The sequence below is a fragment of the Myotis nattereri genome (genome assembly GCF_964212035.1).
Source record: "Myotis nattereri genome assembly, chromosome: 10".
Taxonomy (NCBI): Eukaryota; Metazoa; Chordata; class Mammalia; order Chiroptera; family Vespertilionidae; genus Myotis; species Myotis nattereri.
The window spans coordinates 42,963,881-42,981,908 of record NC_138085.1 but is presented as its reverse complement, the minus strand read 5'-3'; the positions used below and the strand labels follow the sequence as shown (position 1 = coordinate 42,981,908).

General features: G+C 37.0%; 1 protein-coding gene across 6 annotated transcripts in view; it reads right to left on the bottom strand.

Annotated features, from left to right (window-relative positions):
- Nucleotides 1-1,557: 1,557 nt before the first annotated feature.
- NFU1 (NFU1 iron-sulfur cluster scaffold) overlaps nucleotides 1,558-18,028 on the bottom strand; it is a 31,836-nt gene continuing 15,365 nt past the window's right edge. For 4 of the 6 annotated variants that reach the window (XM_081101253.1, XM_081101250.1, XM_081101254.1 and 1 more), the window contains exons 4-8: nucleotides 16,501-16,567; nucleotides 11,696-11,810; nucleotides 6,997-7,057; nucleotides 3,271-3,445; nucleotides 1,558-1,720 (exon numbers count right to left, since the gene is read on the bottom strand). In XM_081101253.1, the coding sequence (XP_080957379.1) occupies nucleotides 1,676-1,720; nucleotides 3,271-3,445; nucleotides 6,997-7,057; nucleotides 11,696-11,810; nucleotides 16,501-16,567 (463 nt within the window). In that variant the 3' untranslated portion in view covers nucleotides 1,558-1,675. Of the gene's footprint in view, nucleotides 1,721-3,270; nucleotides 3,446-6,996; nucleotides 7,058-11,683; nucleotides 11,811-16,500; nucleotides 16,568-18,028 lie in introns of all 6 variants that reach the window. The other 2 variants (XM_081101249.1, XM_081101251.1) reach the window with 1 other exon arrangement.

Here is an 18,028-nt window from a genome sequence, read left to right as displayed (position 1 = left end):
CAGTTGAAGGACTGACTAGAACAGTGGTTCTCAACCTTCCTAATGCCATGACCCTTTAATACAGTTCCTACTGTTGTGGTGACCCCCAACCATAAAATTATTTTTGTTGCTACTTCATAACTGTAATTTTGCTACTGTTATGAATCATAATGTAAATATGATATGCAGGATGTATTTTCATTGTTACAAATTGAACATAATTAAAGCATAGTGATTAATCACAAAAATATATAATTATATATGTGTTTTCTGATGGTTTTAGGCGACCCCTGTGAAAAGGTCGTTCAACTCCCAAAGGAGCCGTGACCCACAGGTTGAGAACCGCTGGACTAGAACAACAGACTCACCTCTCCAGAGCAGAAAGGATTCACCAGCAGAGCTGGACTTGGACTGCAACATAGGCTCTTCCCTGTCTGCAGCCTGATAGCCCACCCTGCAGATTTTGAATTTGCTAGCCTCCATGACTGCATGAGTCAATTCCTAGTTTATAAACCAATTCCAAGAGTATATAACCTGAATTCATCTATAATAGCTCAGGAAATACATTGTCCAAACTCAATTATCTGTTTATGTGAATCAAAGAACAAAAATAAAAACTTCAATCTTGGCATTCACAACTGCTGGAGTTCTTCCTGTTTCCGTCCCTATCTTAATCTCTGTACTTTTGGAGACCAGAAATCCAGAGATGTAATATACCCATATTTCTTTTCCTGATATTGTTTGTGAAATGTTGTCTCTGAATTACTACAGAAAAGGAGAGAGGATAATTTGCTATGTAGGCTATCTTAAAAAGCAGTACTCCTATAGTAGAGAGATAATTGTCCAAATTTCTGGCATGGCACAGACTATAAATCTCTGAGTCAGAAGCCAATAAAAGGACCAGATCAGCTTCTCATCTTTATTTCAGAGAGATTCTGCTTCATAAGGTAAAGCCTGACCATGCTAAGGCAGTTTTTCTCAATTCAGCCTGCACTGTCTTATAATTAATTAATTTTTTTTCTATATTCTGGAATCTGTTTTTGTTTTAATCAATATTCAGCATTATGATTTGTTTGTGTGTGCATGTGTGTGTGTGTGTTTTTTGTCTCAAACCCACAACCTGGGCATGTACCCTGACCAGGAATCAAACTGGCCACCTTTCAGTGCATGGGACAATGCTCAAACAACTGAGCCACACCAGCCAGGGCAGCCCGATATCATTTTTAAACCAAAATTGTTTAAACCAAAATTGTTTAAACCAAAACTGTTTAGTTGGGGTTTTTTTAACAAGATAAAAAATTCATTAAAAATAGTTTCAAACATCTCACAAAAGCTAAGCCATTTAGAATATTTTTTAAAGTATATTCTCCCTATTCACTTCTGTATTTTAAAAATAAATAAATGAGATGAGGTAAAATGTATTTTAAACTGCTTCAAACATTACGCAAAGAATTAACCATGAAAAATGACTAACAAAAATAAAATATCCCTGAATAAAATTCATGTGTACAGAAAATGATTCAGGATATTATAAATAACTCATATGAGGTCAAGTAAACATGCACTATTTATATATCATTCTCTGAAGAAAGGGCATATTTTATTAATCTACAGTTCCTTAGCAGTTAATAATAAAAGCAAGGTATACAGTATCAATAAGTCCGATTGCTGGGCCCCAAAAAAAACTCAAAATATTTTAAGGTGAATTTGTTTCTTTTTCATTTGATTCATCTTCCATAACCTAGAACCAAAAAAAAGAAAGAAAGAAAACAAAGAGAATTTAAGAATTAAGAAAATAATTAGAAATTGCTATTTTATTGTTTTTAACATTACTTTCTTACCTGAAATACTCTATTCTATAATAATGCAAGTCAATAAAAATAAATCTATCAACAGCCCCAAAGCACAAGGTTTGCATAGTAACCTGGTATCCTAACAACATAGAAGCAAACTGAATATTAGCAAATTAATTAAAAGCTCTGGTCTCCTTGTCCCAAAAGAGGCAATAGCAGAGTCTCAGCTGGTCAGAGAAGACTATAAAGATTAATTGGTATTTCCTAGTCATAAGACTAATGTAATTGATTACCCCCCTCCCTAACAAAACAGCATCTTATTTATTTAAATATATTCTGGGGTTCTATACCAAACTGTAAAAATATACATTAGAAAAATGAATTCTGAGCCCTGGCCGGGTAGCTTAATTGGTTAGTGTCGCCCAGATATGCCAAGGTTTCCAGTTCGATCCCCCATCAGGGCACATGCAAGAATCAACCAATGAATACATAAATAAGTGGAAGCTTTCGCTGGTTTGGCTCAGTGGATAAAGCATCAGCCTACGGACTAAAGGGTCCCAGGTTGGATTCTGGCTAAGGGCACATGCCTGGGTTGCAGGCTCGATTCCCTGTAGTGGGGGGCTTGCAAGAGGCAGCCAATCAATGATTCTCTCTCATCATTGATGTTTCTATCGCTCTCCCTTCCTCTCTGAAATCAATAAAAAATATATATTAAAAAATAAGTGGAACAATAAATTGATGTTTTTCTCTATCTCTTCCTTCCTCTCCCTCTCTAAAAATCAATCAAAAAAATTTTTAAAGAAAAATGAATCCCCCCCAAAAAGTAAGTAAACAAAATATATTGGCAACTATTTTATCTTACTCAGATAAAAATTCATTTCAAACCTTAGAGAAAGGTTAAGACTTTCATTTCTAGTAAGTTCATAAAATTAATGAATACTTGAAGAAAAAAATAAAATTAATGTCTTTTCATGAGTTAATATATTACTCAAATAATAAAGAACAACTCCTTTGGTAAGGAAGAGAGTTATATAAACTGAAGAATTTTTTTTCTCTTCACCAAACCTACTACAATTAAATGCCAATTCAAGTTTACAATCTGACAGCCAATTCATCACCCCACCCTGGACAAGTAAACAAAAATGTTCCTTTGTCCACAGTGTCAACTAATGTAATTTTCTAAAAGGGATATGGCCAAAAAAAGGAAAAGGCATATGGCAGAAAATGGAACAAAATGTTTGTTTTTAAATCTATTAATATACCATACTATTAGAAGATTAAATGAAGTAATATTTGTAAAAATGCCTGGCACACAGTAGGTATTCATAACACTAAAGTTAATTCTAAATTAAAGAGTCATAAAGTCTGATAAAGATTATAACACTAAGATCCAGCCCTTGAAGAAAATGTCAGGTCATGAATTTCTTTTCTTCTCAAATGTTTATTTTAAATCTATTTGATATTTTAATATTAAAACCATCACATAATATTGGCATACCTGTTCTACGCCTTCTACTTCTGGAATATAAAACTGCAGCATGTTCTGAATTCCATTTTTCAGAGTAATGATTGAACTAGGGCAGCTGGTACAAGAACCTTGGAGTTTCAGCTGTACGATACCATCTTCAAAGCCCTTATATATTACATCTCCTCCATCTTCCTGCACAGTTGGCCTGTGGTCACAGTATATTTGTGATATTTAAGAGAATAGAAATTTTCAAAAAAATTTAATCAAAAAAATTTAATATAACTAAGAGCTTAGATTTTGTATTGGTATATTTACAAAGTCAGAGTTACTTTTACAATAGAGAAATGAGGCTAGTCTCATAATTTTAATTTTGTCACTTTTATTCATATAAATATATGCTCTACTTTTTGTATTTAGTCTTGCTTATTAATTTTTTTCAGCATTTAAAATTTCAAATTTCCTAATAATTATAGTAATTACCTAAGATATACTCAATTTGTTTAGGGTGAATACAGAGAATTTGACACATGCTAGCTTTCTTTTTCTATTTCAACTTTTCATTGAAATATAACATTAATAAAAAAATTGTAGAAATCACGTACAATCAATTCAATTAATTTTCTCAAATAAATAAACACATCCTTGGGTGAAAAGGATATGCATATGTTCAGATTTAGCAGAAAAGGCTAAATAGTTTTCCAGAGTTATATAAACTTACATTCCCACCAGTGGTATAAGAGAGTTCCTGTTGCTCTACATCCTCAATAGCAATTGGTGTTGTCAATCTTAATTATCTTAACCATTCTAGTGGATGTGCAGTGATAGTTCATTGTGGCTTTAATTAGAATATTCACAATGACTAATGAGGTTGAGCACTTTCTCGTGTCTAGTGGCCATTTGGCTACTATAGTTTTTGAGTAGCTGCTCCAGTGCTTTCATGAAGAGACTGCTTCAGTCTCTGAATATTTGTTTTCTTAACAAATTGTAAGAGTTTTAAAATATAGTCTGTCATATCCTATCTAATAAAAGAGAAACATGGTAATTAGCGTACATCTGCTACCCTTCCCATTGGCTAATCAGCGAGATATGCAAATTAACTGCCAGCCAAGATGGCGGCCGACAGCCAGGCAGCTTGAAACTAACATGAGGCTTGCTTGCTTTAGTGAAGGAGGAAACCAACGTTCCCCGGCCTCTGAGCCTGCAGTTTGTAACAATGTTTACAAATATAGAAGCTAAACAAAACCCCAGAAACCTGCTTTCAGCCAGCCAGGATCTCAGAGCTGGAGTTGATACAGAGTTTCGAGTATAAAACCCAAACAAACCAAATACCTGCTTTCAGCAGCAGAGGCCTCAGAGCTGGAGCCAGAGCTAAAGCTGGCCCAGAATAAAAAAGAAAAAAAAGAAAAAAAGGAGCAGTTGGGAGCTTCAGTCACCCGCCAGCCTGAAAACAGCCCTCAGCCCCTCACCCAGACTGGCCAGGCACCCCAGTGGGGACCCCCACCCTGAATGGTGTGTGACCAGCTGCAAACAGCCATCATCCCCTCACCCAGGCTGGCCAGGCACCCCAGTGGGGACCCCCACCCTGATCCAGGACACCCTTCAGGGCAAACCAGCCGGCCCCCACCTGTGCACCAGGCCTCTATGCTATATAGTAAAAGGGTAATATGCCTCCCAGCACTGGGATCAGCGGAGCCGCGAGGCCTCCCAGTACCGGGATCAGCAGAGCTGAGAGGCTCCCGGCACCGGGATCAGGGTGACAGGGGGCAGCGCCCAAACCCCTTGATCACCCTGTGGCTCTGTGTGTGACAGGGGGCAGGGCCACAACCTCCCTATCCGCCCTGCTCTGTTCATGGCAGGGGAAGGCGCCCCAACCCCCTGATCAGCCCTGCTCTGTGCCTGATAGGGGGGAGCTCCCCAAACCCCTGATTACCCTGCGGCTCTGTGTGTGACAGGGTATGGCGCCCCAACCCCCTGATCGGCCCTGCTCTGTGTGTGACAGGGTGCGGCGCCCGAACCGCCCAGCCCCAACGGGCCCTGCTCCGTGTGTGACGGGGTAGAGCCATAACCTCCCCATCGGCCCTGCCCTGAGTGTGAGAGTGGCGGCGCCCCAATCCCCTGATCGGCCCTGTTCTTTGGGTGATGGAGGGCGGCGCCCCAACCCCCTGATCCGCCCTGCTCTGTGCATGACAGGGGGGAGCTCCCCAACCCCCTGATGGGCCCTGCTCTGTGCGTGACGGGGTGGCGCCGCAACCTCCCCATCGACCCTGCCTTGAGTGTGACAGGGGGCGGTGCCCCAACCCCCCAATTGGCCCTACCCTGAGCGTGACTGAGGGTGGCATCGCAACCTCCTGATCTGCCCTGCTCTGTGCATGACAGGGGGAAGCGCCCCAACTCCCCAATCGACCCTACTCTGAGCCCAACCAGGGGCTGCACCTAGGGATTGGGCCTGCCCTCTGCCACCTGGGAGCAGGCCTAAGCCAGCAGGTCGTTATTTCCCGAGGGGTCCCAGACTGCGAGAGGGCACAGGCCGGGCTGAGGGACCCCCTCTCCCCACCGAGTGCACAAATTTTTGTGCACTGGGCCTCTAGTATGTATTATAAATACCTTCTACTCTGTGCTTTGCTTTTCACTGTAAATGGCATCTTTTGATGAAGAGAGTCATAATTCTACTGTAGTCTAATTAATGTTTTTTTCCGTGATTTTTCTTGTATCCTGTCAAAAAAACTATTTTTGAAAAAACTCAAAAGTGATGCAGATATGTATTCTATTTTAAATTTCCTTTGTGATTTCTTTCTTGACCATGGTCTACCTCTGGTTTGCCCCCATTTCAACGGTATAGTCCTATAGGGAACCCAACTAAGAGTCTGGATGTTTCTTGAGGCCCAACCCTCCTTGACTGGTCCTAAACTCCAATTTTTGTTACTCCAGAACCGTACAACTGTCAAAACTCTGTTTAGTGTTCCAACTGCTTTTTGTTTGACCTCTTGGTCTCTTCTCTTACACAGCTAAGAATAAGCACGTGCCATGTGGAGAGAACCTCTGAGTGTTTGGCTTACTTTTTCTTAACTTCTCTCTAGGATCTTGGCCCTTTAAGTCAAAGCTTTATTGACCCAGAATTTTAATTGTTGTCTTCCATTTCAACAAATTTGCTAAAAGCTATATGGTTTTCTGATTCTTAGCAGCTGCCCCAAGCCAGTTTCTCTAGCCTCACACCAAGAATCAGCAAATGCCCAGAGGGAAGCCTCAATGTGCTTTCTTCCCTACCAGATCTTGTTTGCTTTGTTAGCTATTTAATGTCTTCACACACAATTTTTTTTAAAATTGTATCTTACCTAGCTTTTCTGGGACTTAACACCAGGGCCATTGGTCTGCTACAAGCAAAAAATCAGAGCAGGAAGTTCTCTACTTAGTTAATTTTATTCTTTATGGATAATAGCCTAAAATATAAGTAATCCTCTCCTCACAATCTTCCCAAACACTATTAAACTAATTTTTTTTTCTCAGAAATTTGGTATTATAACAACATCAAACCTAAATGGTAACTGTGAAAGATAAAGTACTTTACTGATTATGTTTAGATAGTTTTAAAATTTGGAGTGAATATAGACAACTATCATGGTAACCTTCTGTGGTTTACATTAACTTATACTTCTTTTAAAACTCTAATATAATCTCATAGACAACCAAACGTAAATTGCTATAATGAAAATTGGCTCTGCAGTATATATGATCTCAAGTAGAAAGATAAGCACATACCGTATTCTTGTATCTAATAGTTCTTTAATCATTGCCACAACTTCATCATCTTCTTCAGATCCTAGAAACAATTACAAATAAAACATATTAACAGTAGACATTTCATAACAGGCAAATACAAGTACTATTAAAATAGGGTAATTTTAACCTAGTAATTTTAATATTTCATCTATATAATAAAAGCCTAAGCAACCGTTATGGTGGAATGACCAGAACAATTGGTTGCTATGATGCACACTGACCACCAGGGGGCAGACGCTTAACGCAGGAGCTGCCCCCTGATGGTCAATGCGCCCCCACAGGGGAAGAGCTGCTCAGCCAGAAGCCAGGCTCACGGCTGGTGAGCGCAGCGGTGATGGCGGGAGCCTCTCCTGCCTCCGTGGCAGCGCTAAGGAGCAGCAACCCAAGCGGTAAGGAGCAGTGCACAGACAGGCGTTAAGGAGCAAGGGGTCCCAGACTGCAAGAGGGCCAGCTTAGGACCGTGGGAAGCGGGCCTAAGCCAGCAGCTGGACATCCCCCAAGGGCTCCCAGACTATGAGAGGGTGCAGGCCGGGCTGAGGGACCCCTCCCTCCCAGTGCACGAATTTTGTACACTGGGCCTCTAGTTAAAAAAATAAAAGCACAGGACATGTAGTTTGGTACGGTGATAAAGTGATTTGAGGGAAATGAAAAGATCATTCCTTCAATTCTCTGAAAAAAAATTAAGGAGTACTGATCAATTCAATATCTGGCAATAAAGTGAGTATGCCAAAATAACTTAACCTACTAATGATAGTAGGGTTTCAGTTTTTTGGTCAATACATTTGTAAACTTTCCTCATTCTCAAGGATTGAAAAGTGAAAGAAAAAAAGAGGTTGTTTGGATACTGATGGAAACTTTGAGACAAAAAGGTACACCTACTTTCTCAGTTAAGTTACATTTTCAATTTCTTAATTTTGTGGTTTTCAAAATGAGGATCATACTAAATATAGATGTAAGCCTTATGCTAATTTCCAAAATGTTCTCCAAGTCTAAGCAAAAAGTTGTTTCTAAATTTTGTTTCATTTTTGTTTTTCTCTTACTTTGTAAGATTATATACTGATTTTCACCAATGCCTTTTTATTGGTCTTAAATATTTTTGAGAAATTTATTTACCATCAGGAAAACTAAAAATGTAGACAATTCAAATTACACTATAACAAACCCTAGATTTCTAGCAACAACATAGGCAACAACTATCAATATTAGATTATATTAACTTTGAATCTTTTTTAAAAACATAAAAATAAAAATAAAATTCTCTTACATCAGCAAGCCTAAGTTCCGTTCCCCACTGTCACTTCCATAGGCAACCACTATCATGAGTTTAGTGAACACCCTTCTATTATATATTTACATTTCCATGTGTATATTTACACAGATGAAATTCCACAATACACACTGTTCTATACCTTGACTTTCTCTATTTAATATATCTTAAAGGTACATCATGTACCATATCATCATGTACAGATTTCTCAATTTTAAAAATAGATACATAAAAATTTTTGTATTAATTTGTCTTTAGTTTCTTATTTCAGTTGTTTCTAGTTCACTGCTATTTCTAACAATCCTGCATCATGCATGCTTGTGTAAAGTATTTATCAGTTTACTTTTTAAAGTATATTTGTAAAATAAATTTCTAGTGATAGGATATTTGGGTCAACAGGTTTATGTATTTTTAAAATTTGGTAGACATAATCAAATGGCTCTCAAAATATCGTATCAACTTTATGTAGATACCCATCAAAAACACAACTAACTGGCCTGGCCGGTGTGGCTCAGTGGTTGTCGACCCAGGAACCAAGAGGTCACCAGTGAGATTCCAGGTCAGGGCATATGCCCACGTTTTGGGCTCGATCCCCAGTAGGAGACATGCCGGAGGCAGCCTATCAATGTTTCTCTTTCATCATTGGGTTTCTCTCCCTCCTTCTCCCTTCCTATCTGAAATCAATGAAAATATATTTTAAAAAAACAAACACAAATAACTGTTTCGTGCATAAATGGCATATATGTGTGTGTAAATAAATATACCCTCCACTTTTCCTTTATCACTTAATATTTCCTTTTATATCTTTTTATATTGGTATCTTCCAATCTAGTTCATTTCTTTTAACTACTGAGACATATGTTTTTTAAATATGTTTTTATTGATTAGAGAGATAGAGAGAGAGAGGAAGGGAAAGAGATATAGACAGAATCATTGATTAGCTGCCTCCTGCACGCCCCCTACTGGGGATCGAGCCCAAAACTTGGTATGTGCCCTGACCTGGAATCTAACCAGTGACTTCTTGGTTCCTGGATCAATGCTCAACCTCTGAGCCACACTGGCTAGGCACTGCTGATATATTTTTTAAATATTTCAAAGAACATGCTTCTACATGCTGTCTTGTGTACATTTATAAGACTCATTTAAGGTATATACCTAGAAAATGTAACTGTACCATCTAAAGGCATTATGCAAATGTTTGTGTGTATATACACATACACACATAACAATATCTTTATGATACTGGAGAAAGGAAAATCTTCATCAACAACAAATATAATACTTGAGCTAATACTTGAGCTCCATGTGCAGTTCCTCTTCTAAGTCCTTTACACAAAATAACTTATTTACAACAAAATACAAAAAGCACAAACACATAAAGGAAAAGATGAATATATGTGACTACATTAAAAAGAAAAACTGCCACTAGGCCAGTGTGGCTCAGTATTTGAGTGTCAACTTATGAACCAAGAGGTCATGGTTTGATTCCTGATCAGGGCATATGCCTGAGTTGTGGGCTCAATCCCCAGTGTGGGGCATGCAGGAGGCAGCCAATCAATAGTTCTCTATCATCACTGATGTTTCTATCTCTTTCTCCCTCTTCTTTCCTCTCTGAAATCAATAAAAATATATTTTAAAAAAGAAAAACTGTGTTTGCTTTGGCAACACAAAAACTAAAATTGGATTGATAAAGAGAAGATTAGCATGGCCCATGAGCAAAGACAACACACAGATTCATGAAACATTCCATATTTTCTTTAAAAATTTCTGAATGACAAAAGCTATTCTAAACACAGAGAAAAAATAAGGTGTGGTTATGGACATGGTATCTGCTAGAAAAAAAAACTAACAAAAAATTGACACTTAAAAACCTGGTAAAATTGATACAAAAAAGACACATAATTCAATTTTTAAAAAATAGGCAAAGATTATGAACAGGAAATATATTGAGAAGGAAAATAATGACCAGTAAATGTATGAAAACCTTCAGGCTCAGTATCATAATACCAAGGAAATGCAATTAAAACAAGACACAATTTTACACTTAAATACTGGTTAAAAAAATGTGAGACACTAAGTGATAATAAAGATATAAGAAAGTAAATTCTTACACACTGCTGATTTGTATGTACATTATAACAATTTATAATACAGCAATTCTATTTCTAGGAATATACGCTATGCTCTGGCCGGTGTGCTCCGTGGTTAGAGCATTGCCCCCACACCAAAGAGTTGTGGGTTCCATTCCTGATCAAGGGCATGTACCTGGGTTGCAGGTTTGCTTCCCACCTGCACTGGTTGGGACACATGCGGGAGACAACCAATCGATCTCTCTCTCTCTCTCTCTCTCTCTCTCTCTCTCTCTCTCTCTCTCTCTCTCCTCCCTCTCTTCCTCTTCCACTCTATCTGAAATCAATGGGGGGAAAAAAGGAATATATGCTACAGAAACTCTCCACATATGCACAAAGAGACAGTACAAAGATGCCCACTGCAATATTTGTAATAAAAATTGCACAAATAATTCACTTCAACATAAGAAACAAAATAATTAACTGTAGTTTATTCATATAATTATCCAGCACTTAAACTAAATAGAACTACATTTTTTCAAAATGGATGTATTTCAAAATGTTATACTCAGTGAAAAAGAGAAAAGGTGCATATAACACAAGTTATTTAAAGTTGAAAAACAAAAACCAATGTTATATATTCCCTGCAGAGACTTGTATTTATAATAAATGTTTTAAAACAAACCGAGTTTAGCCCTACCTGGTTTGGCTCTGTGGACAGAGTGTCAGCCTGCAGACTGAAAGGTCCCAAGTTTGATTATGGTCAAGAGCAAATGCCGGGTTGGGGGCTCGATCCCCAATAGGGGGTGTGCAGGAGGCAGCGATCGAGGATTCTCTCTCATCATTGATGTTTCCCTCTCTCTCCCTTCCTCTCTTAAATCAGTAAAAATAGATTTGGGGGGAAAAATTTTAAAACAAACAGAGTTTACAAACATCTCTGGAAGCAGAAAGGGAAGAAGGATGGGGGTTGTAGGGCTTTGGCTGTGTCTTTAATATTTTATTAAAATATGGGTTTAAAGCAATTATAGTCAAAAATTAACATTTGTTAAATCTGAGAGGAGACAAATTGGTAAGCTTTATACTATTTTCTGTATGTTTGAAAATTTTTATAATTGAAAAATTTACTTTTGTGTAACAGATTCAATTTATTTACAGATTTTCAAAAACGATGGGCAAAACTAGTATATATGAAATTTTATTTCCTCGGAATTGGTTCTAGAGCTAAATATAGTACAATGATAAAAATCTGTACATCCATGATTTCTGAAATCAAAACAAATGAGAAGAATGTAGAAAAGCTTTTTTTAAAAAAATGATAAATATTAATTACCCAATGTATCACCTGCTTCTCCTGAAGATGTTTCCTCAGTGACTAAGGGTAAGCCAGATGCAAAGAAATCCATGATTGTTGCATAAATATCTGGTTTCAGTAAATTCCAGTCTAACTCTTCACTTTCCTGTAAATATTTAAAGAAAAATGCTAAAATTTCTACCCGAGGGCATAGACAAATATAAAACAAGACTTCGTATCTTTTAAGCATCTTTATTTATATATATATCCTGTACTATGCAACAGTACTCATTTCTGGAGAATACATGTCAGGTCCAGTTCTTAAAGAATATGGCTTAGCCTAACTGGTATGGCTCAGTGGATAGAGCGTCGGCCTGAGGACTGAAGGGTCCCAGGTTCGATTCCGGTCAAGGACATGTACCTTGGTTGCGGGCACATCCCCAGTAGGAGGTGTGCAGGAGGCAGCTGATCGATGTTTCTCTCCCATTGATGTTTCTAACTCTCTATCCCTCTCCCTTCCTCTCTGTAAAAAAATCAATAAAAAAAAAAGTTAAAAAAAAAAAAAGAATATGGCTTATAATGACTTTCAGAAGATACAATCCTAGAACATTTCTCATTCATGCATTCATTCATCAAACTTACACTAAGTGTGCTGTATGTATATCATACCCTATATAGGGGATATCAAAATGATAAATATTTTTTCATGATGTAAAGACAGTTAAAATACTGAATAAGGACTATGTTAATGAGGATAAAGAGGCCCTGGCTGGCGCTGGACAGTGTGTTCAGTGGTTAAAGCATCGGCCCGCACACTGAAGGGTCTCGAGTTCAATTCCCGGTCAAAGGCATGTACCTGGGTTGCAGGTTCCATCCCCAGCCCCAGTAGGGGTGTGTGCGGGAGGCAACCAATCAATGTTTCTCTCCCCCTCCCTCCCAACCTCCCTTCCACTGTCTCTAAAAATGGAAAAAATATCCTCAGGTGATGATTAACAAAAAAATAAAAGAATGGCCAGGTAGCTCAGTTAGTTAGAGTGTTGTCCCAATATGTCAAGGTTGCAGGTTCAATCCCCAGTCAGGGCAGATATAAGAATCAACCAATGAATGCATAAACAAGTGGAAAAAATCAATGCCTGTCTGTCTGTCTCTCTCCCCCTTCCTCTCTCTCTCTCTAAAAATCAGTCAATAAATATTTTTAAAAATTTTAAGATTTTTTAAAGGGCTGAATTAAAAAAAAAATCAACTAATGAATAAATAAATAAGTGGAACAACACAATGTATTTCTCTTTTCCTCTCGCTCTAAAAAAAATCAATAATTAAAATTAAAATATATATAAAGAGGATAAAGAAATATCCCATTCTTTTAAATAGGATATAACTGTTTGATCAAATACATGATATCTGACAACTATTAAAAAATTCAATTTACATATATTACTTAAGAGTATTGACAAAATCCAATGACACAACTGTAGAACCAAAACTTCTAACATGTCTTATCCATGGCTACTGGGCTAAAAGACTTGTGAACTGTCAACAAGACCATATCCTCGCCCTAACCGGTTTGGCTCAGTGGATAGAGCGACAGCCTGCGGACTCAGGGGTCCCAGGTTCGATTCTGGTCAAGGGCATGTACCTTGGTTGCGGGCACATCCCCAGTAGGGAGTGTGCAAGAGGCAGCTGATCGATATTTCTCTCTCATCAATATTTCTAACTCTCTATCCCTCTCCCTTCCTCTCTGTAAAAAAATCAATCATATACAAAAGAAAAAGACCAGTATCCTCAAGAAAGAATCGATAACTATTTCACCCCCAAATCTGACCGACTAGTTGATTCCATTAAAGAAAAAAAAAAAAAGGTATAATTCTTAAATACCTAAATAGTACTAATATCTAAAAAGAGAAAGGCAGGATATATTGTTTTAGGTTTGTTTTTTAATATTTTTATTGATTTCAGAGAAGAAGGGAGAGGGAGAGAGAAAAACATCAATGATGAAAATGAATCATTGATTGGCTGCCTCCTGCATGCCCCCTACTGGGGATTAAGCCCACAACCCAGGCATGTGCCCTGACTGGGAATTAAACCATGACCTCCTGGTTCATAGGTCGACGCTCAACCACTGAGCCTTGCTGGCTGGGCTATTGTTTTAGTTTTTTAAAGGAGAGCTCTTTAGTCTGACCAGGTACCTCAATTGGTTGAATGTCATCCCGTACACCAAAATGGTTGCGGATTCAATTCCCGGTCAAGGCACATATCTAGGTTTCGGGTTCAATCTCCAGTCGGGGTGTGTATAGGAGGCAACCAATCAATGTTTCTCTCACACATTGATGTTCCTCTCTCTCTCTCTCTTTAAATCAATTCAAAAATACACACACACACACACACACACACACCTACCTCCTCAGGTGAGGATTTAAAAATAATTTTTTAAAAAGAAAAGGAAATAGTTTTTCTAGAAGGAAAAACTATTAGATGAAGTCTACTCAGACTCTCAGGAAACTGTTGGCTAGGGTCTATGCTTAAAGACTACAAAAAATTGAGGCTACATGCATAAGAATGATATTTTAATAGATTAAGAACCAATTTAAAGGCAGTACTCAGAGCGGAGATAAGTGGGCACTGCTATGGATACAAAAGCAAAACTAGTGACATGCTTTAGTGATTGGGAATGGGAACTAGTTAGAGGTAATGTTCTAAAAAATTATTTGGAAGATGGACCAAAGGGCTACCTCAGATCTTCAATAAACATTGGGTTCTACTGAGTAAGGAAATCTTGGTAACAAAAAGAAAAATTTCCTCAAGTTGAATGAGACAAAAAGGCAGCATATAAGCTGAAAATACACTTACACATTTAGAAAAAAATGATAAATGATGCATAAAGAAGCCTCAGAATTATCAATTACAGATCAAAAGGGAAACAGGAAATCACTAAAGATGTCAGGTAAATGGAATAGTCCATAATGTGGAAGGTTAACTGAAAGAAAACAAATGCAGTCTGCTATTCTACCTATTAAACATCAATGTGTGCCCTCATTTGGAATATTATTTATTAGCTGTCATGTCATTAAGAAAAACTAGTGGAGCTGAAGAAATTTCAAAAAGGGTAACTAAATTATGAAGGGGAAGGGAAATAAAAGATGACTTACCAAAATCAAATCAAGAATAAAAACCCTGTAAGATATAATCACATGTTTTTATCTAAAAAAATTTTATATAGCATAGACTATATGTTAAAGAACTAAATAAAAGTGGCTTAAAATAAATACATAATTTCCTGCTTGTAAAATAAAGACTAGTTGCAAGAATTAAACCAGATAATATATGTAAAGCATTCATGCCATAGCCCACATGTTAGAGATATTAAATAAATGTTGGTCCTTTTTTCTCCCTCAAAAAATATCAAAGAAAGAAAACTGAATAACAAGGATAGGCCAGTGTCTCTAACTGAAAAGACCAGGGATTAGTTAACACAGATTTGCTCACTATGATCCTACATTTGTGGGAAGCCACTTGAAGGCTAAAAATTCAATTTAGACACTGTTTCCTTCTAGAAAAATGTATTTGAGTGTACTAGGTGCCAGGCATTGTTCTAGGTGATCTTTTTTTCTTTTTGTTTGTTTGTTTTTGATGTTGTTGTTGTTCTAGGGGTCTTTAAAAGATGGACAATTTTTATCTTTACAGAGTTTATATTCTAGTGCAGGAAAGACAGGGAATAAAAATAAAAAAATATGATTAAGATAAGCACGATGAAGAAAACGAACAAGGGCCCAGCTGGTGTGGCTCAATGATTTCACGGGGACCTATGAATCAGGAGGTCACAGTTGGATTCCTGGTCAGGGCACATACCCGGGTTGCGGGCTTGTTCCCCAGTAGGGGGTGTGCAGGAGGCAGCCAATCAATGATTCTCTCTCATCATTGATGTATCTATCTTTCTCTGCCTTTCCCTTCCTCTCTAAAATCAAATATATATTTTTTTTTTTTTGAAGAAAAATAAAATGAACAGGGCAATAAGCTCCTGGGAGAAGTGACACTTTTACAAATATGGTCAAGAAAGGACTTTCTGAGAAACAGCTACAAAAGAATACTGGACTAGATGTAACATGTTAGTGGACTAACCCAATATGTCCACTTTTTGGTACATGAAGAAGTCAGAGTAATCCTTTAAAATTACTTTAGAGGAGTTGAAAGAATACTTTTTATTTTGATGGAAATTATACAAATGATTAAATTTGGTGTATACATATCAACTGATTTAAAAGGATACATAGTTCAAATTTAAATAGTTCATATCTCATTAACCTAGTAGACTTAAATATGAAACAGCCTTTTCTAGCAGATGCCATGTTAGCTGTTGCAATGGGTAACGTAAGAACTTAGAGTCCACTGCTTTTATGGATGAAACTCTGAAGGGTTACTGCAGGACAGTAGAATGGGTCAGATGCCATGATGTAAGTGCCCGCTTTGAAAGGAGATATATATATTCAATCATTCTGTTGGTCAAATATATATTTTGTGTGATTATTTATTTCCTTCTCTTTTTACTCTATCAATTTAAATAAAAATTAGTAAAAATAATACTTGGAAGCCTAAATTCTAGACTTGTCAAGGTTAAGTCTTGGCCCTGCTGTAGGCTACCTATACAATCTTGAAGCTCAAATTTTTCCCTTTTAAAAAATGAGGGATCTGGAAATTATATTAAATAATTAACTTAAGAAATGTGAGAAGTAAACTTAACTTGAGGTTTTTTTTAGGTAACGGTATGTATAAAATACATTAAGAATGGAAATTCTGGAGAGCATTTGACTCAGGAAAACTAAAAATGCTTCACATCTTATTTTATATCCCCCTATGTTTACCTTTGTGACAGTGATGAAATCTGGTCCAAAGAAGACACTTTTTACTCCTTCAATCCTAAATAATTGCCTGTGAAAAAAATAAGAGATAATAAAATGTTTAATTATGAAAAGTTTACACATAAACAAAAGTACAGAGAAAAAGAAAAGAACTTCCATGTACCCATCATCAGTTTCAAGTCATGGCCAATCTTGTTTTATCATCTTTCCCTACAATCAAGCAATCCCACAATAAAAATATTAAACATTTTTATTACTGCAAAAGATCCCTCATTTCCCTTTGCATTCAGCCCTCTTGCTTTACCTCCATGTTCTATTAACTTTTGTTTTATGAAAATAACTTTTTACTTTTGCTTTAAAAAATGTTTCTAGCTTCGCTGAAATATAACTGACATAAAACACTGTGTAAGTTGAAGGTGCACAACATGATGACTTGATATACATATATACTGTGAAATGATTACCACAATAAGGTCAGTTAGCACATCTGTCACCCTGGTAACTATTAGTCTTTATGGCACTACTGCTTTGTCTTTCTAGAGTTTCATATTAATGAAATCATACAGTCTTTGAGTTTGGCTTCTTTCACTTATCATAATGCTTTTGAGAGTCATCCTTGTTTTTTTGTATCAATAGTTCATTCTACTTCAGTGATGGCGAACCTTTTGAGCTCGGCGTGTCAGCATTTTGAAAAACCCTAACTTAACTCTGGTGCCGTGTCACATATAGAAATTTTTTGATATTTGCAACCACAGCAAAACAAAGACTTATATTTTTGATATTTGTTTTATATATTTAAATGCGATTTAACAAAGAAAAATCAACCAAAAAAAAAATGAGTTCACATGTCACCTCTGACACGCGTGTCATAGGTTCACCATCACAGTTCTACTTTATGTCGAGTAGTATTACATTACTAGTATTTGGGCATTTATAATCTGTTTAGTCATTCCACAGTTGATGGACATTTCAGATTTTTGGGGATGAGGTTACTACAGATAATGCTACTATGTAGATTTATGTGCAAGCCTTTGTGAGGCATATGTTTTGTTTTTTTGTTTTTAGACATATAATAATCATATTGCACTTACTGTCCTGAAACTTGCTTTCTTCACTTAACAGTATGTCTTAGAGGTCATTCTGTGATGGTAAATATGGGTCCCTCTCATCCTTTTTAATATGTGAAGACTATGGATGAACAATGTTTATCTAATTCTTCCTACTGATGAATATTTTGGTTGTTGCTAACTTATTCCCCCACCAATAAGGCTACAATGAACCTCCTTGCACACACCTTGTGTACATATGCAGGTATTCTCTAGAGCAGTGGTTCTCAACCTTCCTAATGCCGCAACCCTTTAATACAGTTCCTCATGTTGTGGTGACCCCCAACCATAAAATTATTTTCGCTGCTACTTCATAACTGAAATTTGCTACTGTTATGAATCGTAATGTAAATATCTGATATGCAGGATGTATTTTCATTGTTACAAATTGAACATAATTAAAGCATAGTGATTAATCACAAAAC